At 32.7% G+C, this 15,148-nt stretch overlaps 1 protein-coding gene across 1 annotated transcript; it reads right to left on the bottom strand.

Annotated features, from left to right (window-relative positions):
- Positions 1–405: 405 nt before the first annotated feature.
- LOC123681148 (ras-like protein 2) lies at positions 406–11,495 on the bottom strand. The gene is made up of 4 exons (XM_045619377.1): positions 11,249–11,495; positions 10,955–11,042; positions 10,679–10,866; positions 406–3,145 (listed from the first exon to the last, which is right to left on the bottom strand). The coding sequence occupies exons 1-4, from the start codon at positions 11,351–11,353 to the stop codon at positions 2,924–2,926; spliced, it is 603 nt and encodes a 200-aa protein (XP_045475333.1). The 5' UTR covers positions 11,354–11,495; the 3' UTR covers positions 406–2,923.
- Positions 11,496–15,148: the final 3,653 nt, after the last annotated feature.

Here is a 15,148-nt window from a genome sequence, read left to right as displayed (position 1 = left end):
CTGTACTTGAAATAAAAAGGTAATAAGGTTTCAACTTTTGAATTCTCTTATTCTTAAAGGGTTAAGATATGATATTTGGGTGCAAAAACGTTCTGATATCTTAAAAATCCTCCTATTTTTAGGGTACAGTCCTGAGTCAAACGATAATTCTTTGGCCTTTTGTTAATTTATAATTTGACACTTTTGAAAATTTTCCGGGTTAGGGCCTCCTGCTTTACCTGGAGTATTCCATACATGCAGACCCCCCTTTATTTCAACACATCACCCCCAACACCCTGCTCCTCAAAATTTTTTCCTGGGTACAACCTTGCATTTACGTAATGATTTGAGATGGATCCATCTAATTTTTCCTCAGTTCTTTTCCATAAAAATTTTGAAGCATTATTACGAAATAAAAACATACTGTATCGATAATTGATTTGTTTATTGCACAGATTGAAAAAAGTTCCTATCAATATGTCAAAACATTCTTTTAGCAAAGCTGCCCCCTAATAAACTGATTGAATTTGATTTTCAAGTAAATCCATAGTAAACAGTTCACTTTTGCTAAAACAATATATCTATAGAAACAAAACATATATTAAGTTTTACATATAATAAAGCAATAAATAATTTTGGCTAAATATGTAAATTTAAGAATTTTTATAGTTTCAAACTTTCTCCGATAGAAATATTTGATGAATTTATTTTTGAGATGTCCCAAATCTACACGGAACATTTGAAAATATTCATTAATATATATATATATATATCAGGGCGATTCAATAGTGCTCAATTGGTTGATAACTCTCGGAAATTTTGGGCTAGCAGAATGATTCAAATTTTGACAAAGTCGACAGTACTGAGAGCATAGGTTTAAATTATTTTTGACTCTAGAGAGGCTAGTCTGAAAGTGGCGAAAGACAACATCACCCTGTGTTTTTAAATGGGAATGCCCAATTTTTATTTCATTCTCATAATCTCAATGAAATTCTGATTTTGAAATACAAGTGTCACTTATGTGAATATTTTATATTTACTTGTGTTATATTTCCACTTTTTCCTTTTTATTATGTCACATCTCTCGTTATGATAGATTCAATATATTTTTCTAATTAATAATTTTAGTTGAGTCATGGAAACAATTGCCATACTATACCAATTAATTCAACGTAACATTAAAAATAAAAAAAACATAAGTGTCACTTATGTGAGTATTTCCACTTTTCCTGATCATTATGTTACATCTACAAATATATATAAAATATGTAGGCGAAAAAATTCGTAAATTTACATAATTTAGCCAACACTATCTATTATTTCTTGCTATCATTTCATTTTGTTATAAATTAATTTTATGTTATGATAGCATTATTTTATTCAATTAATTTGTTTTGTGGTTAATTCAACTTTTGATGCAATTCAATTTCAACTAAAGAATATCAACTATAGTTAGATGGCAGTGAATTTTTTCAGCAATGAAGTAAGATTACAAAAGAAAAGCCCCATTCAGATATTTTTTGAATTTGCTATATTTCTTATATTCTTTTTGAGTTCAACCTTATACAAGTGATCTTTTCAATAGGAACACCTGTTTTTCAAATGAAACATTAAAATTGTAATATAGAGGTAGATGAATTTCTAGAAAAATATTATTCTTATAAAAATAAAATCGGCTTTCAATAATCTTAATTTCAAGAATTCACACATTCTTTATCATAAATAGACAGAACTATATAATAAGATTTAGTTATGCCTAAATTTGTTATAGGTTAAATTAGAAAAAACTAAATTAAACTATCAACTTCTCAAATAATATTCCAGTATGCAAGTAAGTATGTGATATTGTCATATAAGTTTGGTGGAACTAATGATACAACATTGATATATTCTCTGACATTTATGTATATATTAGTAAATAATAGGATTTTATATAGGCAGAGTTTTCATGAACACTCACTTTAATACTCATGCAATAAATGCTTTGTGCTAAACAAATTCATTTGGATGTCGATAATATTCCTCACTTGTAATAGGTACTGATGAAAATGCAGATAAGATTTATCATCCCCAAAAGCACACAAGCCTTTTTCATCAGATCAACTTTCATTTTTCACAAATACTAGATTGCTCAGGAATTTGATTTTTCTATGTAGTACAGTTTGTTTGGGTTAATATTAGTTTCATTAGAAAAATTGAAATTTATCCAATCTCAAAAAAACACCAAGTGCGTTTCAGCTAAATAATTCACAAAAGCAAAATGGTTAATTTCTCAATAATGTAATCACGAATTCAATTGTAACAATATGTTAACCTAATTATTAGCTGGAAAGTAAATATCATATGCTAAAGAACAAGACGTTTTTTCTTCAACGGATGAACTTTTATTATTACAGCAAAGCTGGAGTGTTTTTATTTAGTAAGTTGGTTTGAGTTAAATTACTAAAAAAAATTTAGTTTAAGTTGAAAAATTAAAGTTTATCTGATCTCAAAAAAAGATAGACAGCTTTTGGCTAGATAAATTCACAAAGCCATATCAGTGCATTTCTTAATATTGTAATCACAAATTTAATATTAGCAATATATTGCTGCTTAGAAACGAAAGAAAAGGGCTACTTAATTATGAACTGAAGAGGTTTTTATCGTTGTCAAAGTGACAAAACTATAAAATTCATTTGACATTTTGATAATGGAGTGAATTTATCGCTGTAAAAATTATGCATCTCTTTATCTCTGTAAAAGTGACAAGAGCGGAAAGTCAAATAGACATTTTAGTAATGGGGTGAATTTATCCTGTCAAATTATTTTTAATTGTTTTTTATCCAAATAATTAACCTGTGTTGATTGTTAATTAAAAAGTTCAAAATGATCATTTAAAAAAGTAACAATAATTCTTTCATTAAACCTTATTGTGATGTTATTTTCATTTCATTTCTATTTTTATTTATAGAACACAGCACTTCTTCTTGTTTCTTTTCATATAACTTGGTTTAAGAGGTGGCCTTTCAGACATCTGAAATTTCCTCACAACTCTGACTAATTCGTAGAAAGCATTATCAACATTCATCTTCATTTTAGCACTACATTCTATGTAGGGTATTTTCAGTTGTCTAGCCAATTGTTGAGCTTCCTCTTGATATACAGTCCGTTGGTGTTCCAGATCAACCTATCAAGAAATGTTCTAAATAAGTAATGAGTTGCAAATTCACATATACAGGGTGTGCCACAGTCGATGGTACCCTGGACTTTTACGGGGAATGGAAGGTTCGATTTCATTGGAAATTTGGTTTCTTGGTTAGGAACCACTGCTCTATCGATCTAAAATATTTTCAGCTCTGCGGTATTACCACTTTCATAAAAAAGTACTAACATTTTCGATTTTTCAAAAAAAACCCTGCATATTTCGGTTTGTCGTAGGCTCTTGATTATTTATGTATTAACTTGTCCCTATCTGTAACGGTTTTCAGTAATTAATTGATTTACTCCTTTTTTTTTGTACAAAACATAGCTTCAATTGAACATTCATCACTTTGGTATGGGAATTCTAGAAAGCTAAAATATCGGATATGGATTACCAATATCCCATGTATCATTTATAGGGTTGTTGAAATTCACAACATTCAACAAGACATACCAAAATGAAAAAAAGTTTTTTGAAATAGAATGACATGCATATCATATGATTTATTGAAAGAAAATGGAATTTCCATTCAGTCGATATAACATGTTCCTATACCTAAATTGTAAGGTTTCCTAATTAAAAGCAAGTTTTCATCCTAATGGCAATATTAAGATACATTTGTCTAAGATTTCCATGAAATGTCATAAAACTTATGAATTATGATGATTTGACTAAAGGCATTGTTGGTAAAACATTATGTATTCGTTTCAAATGGAAGGTAATAAGTGATATTCACAGTGACGGATTTACAGATTTTCCACCTGTAGGCTATTTAACTTTTGTCGCTTCTGAATTTTTTACTTTATTTCACAGTCATATCAATTACATTTTCTATAAAGAAAATTCTAACTTTATTATTTGTGCTCCATGATTTTTGTTAAATATTTGAATTTTTCTCCAATATTCGAAAATAGTACTTTGTGTTTGTATGTAATATAATTTTTTTCAATTCTGTAAATGAAAATAAAAAATTAATACGCTCAATCTGCAGCCCCTTAAAATTTTTCCGCCATAGGCTTCAGCTTACTGGTCATTCCATCACTGGATATACACAAATTTTGATGAAACTGTTTATTCTTCACGGCCAATACAATAAAATTGTAGTGAGAACATGCGGAATGTTTGATGGAATGTATATCCTGACTTAGAACCAATGGAGAATCGTCTATCAATTAAATATTTGTTGATAAATTCAATATACTGTACAATCGGTGCTGATTGTGAAATTATCATAAACAGTTCTATGACATTTCATGGATATCTAAAACAAATGTATCTTAATATTGCCATTGTGACGAAAACTTGCTTTTAATTAGGGGACATTACAATTAAGATACTTATAGGAAAATTTATATCGCCCGAAAAGAAATTTCATTCTCTTTCAATACATCTTATAATATGCAGGTTATTCCGTTTGAAAATACGCACTAAGGGCGAGTTCGGAAAGTCAGCGCTGTCGAATGCGCTGGACAGCGCTGAACCAGCAAAATGCTGGAGAAAGAGCGCTGCATTCTATGCTGAATTATTATTTATTATTATTATTATTATTTAGGTTGAGTTTACGAACGCTTTTTCAACGAAATAATGGTTTTTATGTCAGTGAATTAATATAAGAAAATTAATTGTCTGTATGCCGTGGTGTTATTTTCTTATGCTATTTCAACGACAGTTCGATTGAATAATTGAGTTTATCTATTTTATTTCCTCACATAATAGTAATTTACGTAACAAGTGCGGAAAATAGGTTTTTTTTGGACGAATAGACAAAATTCCAGGACTCGCTTACGCTCGTCCTGGAAGTCTGTGAGTTCAAAAAAACCATTTTCGGGCGTGTTGCGTACAATATTTTTTCGGCAACCGTGTAGAATAACACTTTCGCTGCTGTTTTCCATATTTTATTGCGGTTGCGATCAAAAAACATGCAAATTTTTGATAACTAATTTCATATGAACTGTCAGCCGTTATCTCGGTTGCTATGGTAATAATAACGCTTCGATGTTATGAATGTTTTATTGAAGCTGTTTTGTACGAAAGAAAAAGAAATAAATCAATCCTTGAATTCGGTTTAACCTCTATTGATCCAATTGTATAGAACCTTATAGTATAAAACCACCAGGAACCACATTGCGTACCCATAATATGTTAAGAATATCCAAGCCGATAGATTTGAAAGTTTGGGTGAAATGGAAGTTACGAGGTACTTGCACAGTTGTCTTCATGGCTATGGTACTTGCATATTCTCAAACTTATTAGGTACATCATCAGAAAATTCAAGAACAAGAAGAAAAGTGTAGTGACTCGGTTTGCTCAAAGATGGCGCCATGGTTGTAATGCGCCACACAACATCGGCCCAGGCCTATTTATAGGGGTCGACTCGAGGCAACCAATTCACGTCAACCCGATGGTCCCGATGGTCTGGGAAGGCGTGTTTAGGCAGAGATCGCTGGACAGCCTAGGAGAAGAGTCCACCAGCGATTTCGGGACGAAACACTATTATACCCCCCGGGAGAGGGCGCACATGAAAGACTCGCTTAAAAAGAAATACCGAATATTTTCGTTATTGCCGATTCGATCAGGATAAGATTTTGCATGTACAGGGTGTCCCCTGGTAGCATCCCAAGAACTATAAGACATATAGAAAAAATCTTCAACGACCCTCGATCTCTTTTCTCGAAATAATAAAATATCAGACATCAAATAGTAAATATTTTGCTTCGTTCTCGGGTTACAGGGTGTTTCTGAAAAATAGCTTTCAAATATTTCCCTATATTTTGTATTACGTTTAAGATATTCGAAATATTTGATCGGTTTTTTTTTATAAATATATAGACCACTTATCCACTTCTTTCGAAAAGCCAGTCTGATCACTTATTGGTATCTGCGAAACTGAGACTACCTTGTGGACAAAGCAAAATTCGAAACCTATATTTTTTTGAGAACTTTGACTAGGTGTGTTTTGTTTTTGAGGTAAGATAAAATTTATTATATCGAACATATTGGAAGAAAACGACAATTATTTAACTCGAAAATAAATTATGTATTGAATAAACTCGCTCCAACATTAAATACGGAGGATGAGGATTGAATTTTCATGTCTTGGACTACTTTCAATAAAAAATATCTGATGAAATTATGTGACAGGGCTCATCACAATTATTTGTGGGCTGAATTAGCGGACAAATTGCAACATTTTTGCACATATATCTGTGACTATTAAAGCCGGAATTATCTCGAGCCAAATTAATAAATACAAGAGAAATTTAGCAGCAATCAAAATTGTAGCTTATTAATCAAATTCGTGTTATATTTATAATAGTATATTGTGCAACAAGTGGGGAAAGTCCAACTTTTCTCGCGAGTGTGGAAGTTTGAGCCTGAAAGGCGAGTGCCGCAAACACACGAGCGAGAAAAGGACTTTCTCCACATGTTGCACACTATACTTTTCCTACAACTGCACAAATTTCAATAATTCAAGTAATGGACTTGATTCAAATCAAAATGGCCTTCGTTGACAGTATGTGCTAATTTATTGCGTTTCCATAGAAACGACTCAAAAGCCCAATTTCATTGGTCTACCAAGCGAGGTGTGGGCAAAGTGCCGTGTGGAATAATATTTCCCACAGTATGAGCAATACATAGTTTTGAAATTGAGTAAGCTGTGAAGAATACGCTACTTTTCATAGCAGTTGTAGGAAAAGATTATTTCTTTGATCAGAGAGACATTCTGAAATTGAAACAATTTGGATTATTTGGTATGATATACAATTTCACGTATTTCAACTACTGTCAGATGCACAAGCTGTGACTATCATGACATAGTTGCTAATATCCCGCATTGATTTATCTGCTGAACTAGGAAGGGAAAGTGTGATTGGTGATGACTAATATTTAACAGACGAAAGAAATAGTCAGAATATCTCCTTGAAAATGACAATAAATGGCTAATAGAATAATTTTTGAACGTATGTTCCCTGAAGAAATCGCTCTTATCATTTGGTGCATAAGTCGCAATGTCTGTACATTTCGAATTTTGAGTCGGTAATGGTCTCATACGATAAGGTTCGACTCATTGACGACGAATACGTGGTCAAATTCTGGATGAGATTTTGCGTGTATAATTAGAATTACAATCTTTGTGGAAATGTTGTGTTGATAACGTCATTAGAATCATAGAAATTCCATCAAAGGACCCCGCACGTTTAGTATGGGAAATGGCTTTCCGTGAATTTGGCTGAATTTTTGATATGTTGTAGTTCTTGATGAACTGATCAGAAAAGTCCTTAGCCACAAAGCTCAAAAATGGACAGTTTTCGAGATATGGAGCTTTGAAAATGGATTTTTTGCAATTTTCGGGGTTTTTGCTCATCAATCGGGGAGCTCTCATTTCTGGTTTTGATGGAATTTGGATGTTCGGCGGCCAGAACCCGACTGAGAAATGATCTTCCTTGGTTATATTAGGCAAATCTCGATAATCTGACAATGGGGTGCCAAGACATTTCCTTAGAATGTCTCGAAATTGATGATAGCATCTCACAGACAAACGAATCCGTGAAAATGTCTGCAGTTTTGATATAGTACAATACTGGTAGAATATAGAAGTCCAAGTGTTGGAAGCTAACTATGAATGGAACTTCCGATATTAACCCACGAATTCTTGAATATAATTTTTTTTTCTATGAACTTTTTGAACTTCACACATACGAATGAATACTATCTAATAATATGATTGTTGGCAAAATTAATGAGTAGATCAATCAAAAACAATATAATAATGAGAGTAACATTCATAATAATAATAACAATAATGATAATAAACAAAAAATTTTTAAAATTATATTAGCAATCGCAAGAAATCATTTAGAATATTATGGATTGAATCGAGGGCAAAATAAATGATTTGATAACATAAAACTATATCAACGAACGTAACATAATCACAAATCATCTCAAAAATAAGAAGAAAAATCAAGCCTTCCACGACATGTAAACTCCTATCTAACTACTCGATCTTTGGTTGGGTGGATACTACCTCATCAAATGATAATATCATTGATTCATTCTGTTGGCAGCATCGAGCACATAGTTTAATAAATTGGAATTTGGGTATTTGACTCATCGGTTATGGCGAGCAAAACTAAGAAACCATAAAACGTTAGCAACGTGAGCACAACCCGACGGTCCTGGCACCCGATTATTATTATTATTATGAATGTTACTCTCATTATTATATTGTTTTTGATTGATCTACTCATTCATTTTGCCAACGATCATATTATTAGATAGTATTCATTCGTATGTGTGAAGTTCAAATAGTTCATAGAAAAAAAAAATTATTTTCAAGAATTCGTGGGTTAATATCGGAAGTTCCATTCATAGTTAGCTTCCAACACTTGGACTTCTATATTCTACCCGTATAGTACTATATTGCATCAAAACTGCAGACATTTTCACGGATTCGTTTGTCTGTGAGATGCTATCATCAATTTCGAGACATTCTGAGGAAAATGTCTTGGCACCCCATTGTCAGATTATCGAGATTTGTGAGAAACAAATCACATATCATATGTAAATGACATCAATAGTGATCACAATTGTTATCCCTGAGGATATATGATTATGATTTTCCCATTTTCCCCCATTACAGCTCGCGATGCCTGGGTATGAACATTTCGGCTAACATATTAGATATTATTGGACATCAGATATAAAAGGATTACGTTATTATGGTCTCTCTTAAAAAAAGCTCACAATATGTCGTTTCTCGGTCATGTGAATTATTCTGGCGTCATCTTGCGGCATGAAAAGATGTATGGAAGATCTTGCATTTTGAATCTCATTTCATAGCCAATGTGGAGCAGTGTATAAAAAATTATCGATGGCGGTGCATATATAACCAAGGAAGATCATTTCTCAGTCGGGTTCTGGCCGCTGAACATCCAAATTCCATCAAAACCAGAAATGAGAGCTCCCCGATTGATGAGCAAAAACCCCGAAAATTGCAAAAAATCCATTTTCAAAGCTCCATATCTCGAAAACTGTCCATTTTTGAGCTTTGTGGCTAAGGACTTTTCTGATCAGTTCATCAAGAACTACAATATATCAAAAATTCAGCCAAATTCACGGAAAGCCATTTCCCATACTAAACGTGCGGGGTCCTTTGCCTGAAAAAAACTGCAGGTCGCAAAGCGATAGTTTCAGGCGTTCTGAAGTTATGGCCGAAAGAAGATATTCTTCAACTGATGCACGGCGAAAAACCAAATTGTGCCTTTTAGTTCTGACAGAAACAGAAATCCCATCAAGTTTGTATGAAAAACCCAAAAGGTCGCAAAGCAATAGCTTCAGGCGTTCTAAAGTTAAGGCCAAAAAAAGATATTCTTCAACTGATGCACTGAAAAACTAAATTGTGTCTTCTTTCGACCATAACTCCAGAACCCCTGAAGCTATCGCTTTGCGACCTTCTGGTTTTTTCATGCAGATTTGATGGAATTTCTGTTTTTGTCAGAATCTAAAGACACAATTTGGTTTTTCACAGTGCATCAGTTGAAGAATATCTTCTTTCGGCCATAACTCCAGAACGCTTGAAACTATGGCTTTGCGACCTTCAGGTTTTTTCATGCAAATTTGATGGAACTTCTGTTTCTGTTAAGAAAATCCTATCATTACATTTGAAATTTCGGAGTAAAATGAACAAAACAATGAACTTCTGACTTAGCGCCCCCTATCGAAAGCAGTAAAAACAAATTTGTCATGAGTATATTTTGTCCTCAATCAACAAGATATTATCTTTCAGACAAGATCTAATTTGCTCAAAAATGTTGAGCCAAACTGAAGTTACAGGCATTTCAATCAGTTAGATTTCTCCCTTTCCCCTACCTTTATCTGATGTCGTAAAATCGAAAGTGACAATTCAAAAAGATAGAGAATTTTCCAAGGATTACAGTGATGATTTTTTTTCTTCAACTTTATATGAAACATTTTCGAGTGAAATTCATTTTTCTACTCGACGACACCTATTATGCCACCTAGCGGTAGAGGTATGAACTTCAAAACAATTTCCAGTGTGTTTTCTTGTACATTTTAGTGGTAAAATTTTTTACCACAAGTCTCTACGATGAGTGGATCCTGAGAAATAGCCACTTACCTCTCTTATTTGCCCACCCTGTACATAATGGCATTCTCTTTCATCTATTTGCATACAAATAATAAATTTTCCTTAAAAAATTATTGGTGATACAGACAATTGAATAAATCTGTTATATGAAAATTTTCTATAAGAAATAAATATTACAAAATATATAGAAAATGAATGAAGGCAGACAAAAAATATCAAAACAAAATTAAAAAATTTTCGTTCAACTAGAAATGATGCATTAAAAAAAAGATAATAATCAAAAATATTGTTCTGCCAAAAACTCTCAATGAAGTAATTAAGTAAATGACCTTGTTCAGGTATTTACCTCATTTTCAATAATAAAAAAGAGATGTTCGAATTAGCTTTCTATCTAAAATTATTCTCACCTTATTACCAACCATTAACATAGGAAACTCATCCCTATCTTTGACTCTAAGAATTTGTTTATGAAATTTGTAAATTTCTTCAAAACTGGATCTTTCAGTAACAGAAAAGACTAGTAAAAAACCTTCTCCAGACCTCATATATTGTTCCCTCATTGCACTGAATTCTTCTTGTCCGGCTGTATCCAGAACTGAAATTATTATGAAAATCATAAACAAAGTAACAGTTGTTTTACCTGGTTGTTTCAGAATTGTAGGTATTTATGAATGTTTACATACTGTCAAGTTTTGCAGGAATTTCGTCGATAACACATTGTTTGGTATAAGAATCTTCTATTGTCGGATCATAATCTGTTACAAAATAGCTCTGAAAAATACAAGGTGTTGAAAAATTGGAAAATATAAAGGCTTGTGAATACTCAACTCCTTATAGGGTAATAAAATTTTCTGTGGCAATTTTTCATTTGTAATCATTTCAAAATAAATTATTATTATTATATAAGAAAAATTATAAGTGTTAGTGATATTCAAATTGAATGTGTCGATCATGAACATCAACAAAGAAAAACCTACTTGAATAAACTGCAAAGTGATGGCAGATTTTCCGACACCCCCACCGCCAACTATTACTAATTTGTAAGTTTGATAATTAATGCTTCTATCGCTAAGTTTGGACATTATGCTAAATATAATCACTACGATATCCAAATAATAAAAATACTAGTTTCAACGTAAACCAAATTTATACACGTTATTTCTACTAACAAACAGAACTTTAAGTGTCATTATATTATAAATTTACAGAATTGACTGTTGAGCACAGAAATGTGATTGAAGTCTGTGACAACCAATTCTTTAATTAACAGGGGTGTACTAGTAACTCGTGTACGTAAGGAAACGTGATTATTGAAATAATGATATTTCATCGCTTTATAATAGCAAAATTAACAAAATATAGTAAAATAATCCAAATATTTTAGAAACCTAAGTATAGGAATATAAATGCTGTTTTATTGAAAAAATGCACTTTCACCTTTATTGTTCTACTGGAAAATCACAAATTTGGAAACATCAAACATGCTTTTCATAAAAACAAAATCGATAGACTTCCTAATGAAATAAAAAAGACGTAGTTATGAACAGCTCAAACGTGACAAAAAAGGTGATAGAGATCATATATACAGGGTGTTTCATCATAAACTGGACAAATATATACAGTGGACCCCCGGTAATCCGGCAAACATTATGCAGGGCAGTGTCGGACTATCGAATTTGTCGGATTATAGAGCACTGCCTAAGACCCCTATAGTCCGGATTTTTTTACGAAAGAGTACCTTGTAATCCGACAAATTACATATCTAATGACGAGAGTCAATATATTCTATACGTACATATGTATGTACTTTGAAGTACAAATCAGACTTAATTTATGTAAGTCGAATTTAGTAAATTAAATAACAATTGAGAGCTTACGTTTTATTATAAAAATAAGCATAAATGCACATACATACATATCTACCAAAATAATCAAGAATTATTAATCAAAATCATGTAGTGAATACTATATCAAATTATGAAGCTTTGAAATATTCATCAATGTCATGTCATGTCGGATTACAGGGGGCGCCGGATTAGACAGGGGCCGGATTATCGGGGGTCCACTGTATATTCGTGTAGAGGACATCGGGAGAATCATTTTTGCCTTATACAATCTATCCCGTTTTCGACGCATAAGCGAGATACAGGGTGTTAAACGTCAATTTTGAGCAAGATTCTTATGGGTGTGGTCAGTTTTGTATAACACTCAAAGAAACGGTTTTTGCTCAAATCTCAGTATTTTTGGGTCCTCTATTCAGAAAAGTTGATGAAATCCGAAAAAAGAATTACAAAATGGCGGAACACCTGCAACGTTCCTAATTTTTTTTTCCGGTGGTCAAATTGAATTTTAGTTTCTGAATGAACACAATTTTCTAAGAATTTCTGTGCAAAAATTTTTTCAAAAATCGAACACAAATTTTTTTTTACATGTCTACAGCGATAAAAAAATTTCACCCGAAATGGATGAAATTTTGTACAATTGTACTCCTTCAATTATCAATCACGAATATGAAAACAGAATTGCAAAATATCAAACGGTTTCGTTACTACAGCCATTCAAATGTTTCGTTCAAACCTCCAAAAAAAAATTAGAATGGCTTCTTAGAGTCAAAATTATTAAATTATTCCTATTTCCAAAAATTCCGGATGCTAAAATGTATTTATACAAAAAAATTCGGTGAAACTTAGTTGGGAGTCGAACCCTCGATTCCAACGTAAGTATTAATGAAGAAATTAAGACAGTTCTAAGGATATTAATATTCGTTGCTAAGCAACGGAATTTCGTAGCTCATAGAATTCTACTGGTTATTTGAATTTCACTGAATATAATTTCGCAAGTATCGTGACACGAATTTGTTTGGAAACGAAAATGAAATATTCTCTTTTGCAAAAAATTCATGGTTCATGCTTAATATTAAACGAATTATTCAAGGAATAAACCTGAATTTTTTACTAATAATTCTACATTTTATAAACAGATTAGTGGAAAAATCAATTTATATTAGATTAGTGGAAAAATCAATTTATAAATCGTTTTCGAAGATGTTTCCATTTTTAAGAATACACATTCTCGCCCTTTTCGCAACACTATCGACCGCTGAACGTATCATTTCGGGGTTTTGCCGGATCTCCTCGGCAGCTGATTCAATTCGTTGAATAAGTTCTTCCTTTGAGTTTAATGGAGCTCTCTTATCATAAACAAGACTTTTGAGATGTCCCCAGAAATAAAAATCAAGTGGTGTGAGATCCGGCGAACGAGGAGGCCATGCGATAGGTCCTAATCGGCCAATCCATCGGCGTGGGTATTCTTCATCTAGATACCCTCTTACATCTCGAGTTGTGTGGGCAGGGCAACCATCATGCTGGTATCAAATGCCCTGAATCTGACTCAGCGGAATATCTTCAAGATCTGGCAGAATCTCCGTCAGGAAGTGATAATAGCCGTTTCCAGTCAATGTTTGATTCCCGCCCAAACATCAACTGAAAACCTCTTCTGGCTATTTTTTGATACCGTGGCATGCGGATTTTCTCTATGCCATAAAATATTTTTTTTTCTGTTGAAGAAACCATCCCTATGAAAAGTAGCTTCATCCGTAAATAAAATTTGATGGAGGAAATCCCTATTTCCACGTACTCTTCTCAAAATAAACTGACAGAATTCTTTTCTTCTATGAAAATCACCGTCTTCTAAAGTTTGGCAGAGTTGGAAATGGAACGATTGGAAGCTGTTCCTTTTGAGTACTCTCCAAACAGTAGTTTTACTTTTATTCACTGAAGGGTGGTTCGAAAGAGTTCTTGTTGAAATCATTGGGTTATCTCCTACTAAATTAAGGATGCGATCATCGTTTGTTCTTATTGTTTCCTTCTTTTACCGGTGAAACTTCCTTCTTCACGTAATTTGCGTACTGTTTCATAAAAAGTTTTGAAGTTTGGCAAATTTCTGCTTGGAAATCTGCGGGAGTAAATTTCCCTTGCTTTTCTGCCTGAGCAATTCGCTTCATAATAAGCCTGCACAATATCATTTTTTTCCAAAAGAGAATATTTCATTTTCGTTTCCAAACAAATTCGTGTCACGATACTTGCGAAATTATATTCAGTGAAATTCAAATAACCAGTAGAATTCTATGAGCTACGAAATTCCGTTGCTTAGCAACGAATATTAATATCCTTAGAACTGTCTTAATTTCTTCATTAATACTTACCTTGGAATCGAGGGTTCGACTCCCAACTAAGTTTCACCGAATTTTTTTGTATAAATACATTTTAGCATCCGGAATTTTTGGAAATAGGAATAATTTAATAATTTTGACTCTAAGAAGCCATTCAAAATTTTTTTTTGGAGGTTTGAACGAAACATTTGAATGGCTGTAGTAACGAAACCGTTTGATATTTTGCAATTCTGTTTTCATATTCGTGATTGATAATTGAAGGAGTACAATTGTACAAAATTTTCTGAATAGAGGACCCAAAAATACTGAGATTTGACCAAAAACCGTTTCTTTGAGTGTTATACAAAACTGACCACACCTATAAGAATCTTGCTCAAAATTGACGTTTAACACCCTGTATCTCGCTTATGCGTCGAAAACGGGATATATTGTATAAGGCAAAAATGATTCTCCCGATGTCCTCTACACGAATATATATGTTTGTCCAGTTTATGATGAAACACCCTGTATATAGTAAGAGAAGGATTGGAGGTGGCTCAGCACTTTTCTGATTCCGTAAATGTTCTCGTCTCGCAGTCCTTTGGTTTGGATCTTATTTGTGCCTGCCGCCCAACTGTGCCAGTGGTTCCGCCTATTCTATTTTTCTTCATCTTGCGAAGAAACAGAACATTATAAATATAATAAAAAGTATTAAGTCGACCAACTT

Source organism: Harmonia axyridis, chromosome 1, assembly GCF_914767665.1.
Source record: "Harmonia axyridis chromosome 1, icHarAxyr1.1, whole genome shotgun sequence".
NCBI lineage: Eukaryota > Metazoa > Arthropoda > Insecta > Coleoptera > Coccinellidae > Harmonia > Harmonia axyridis.
This window is presented reverse-complemented; position numbering and strand designations above follow the sequence as displayed.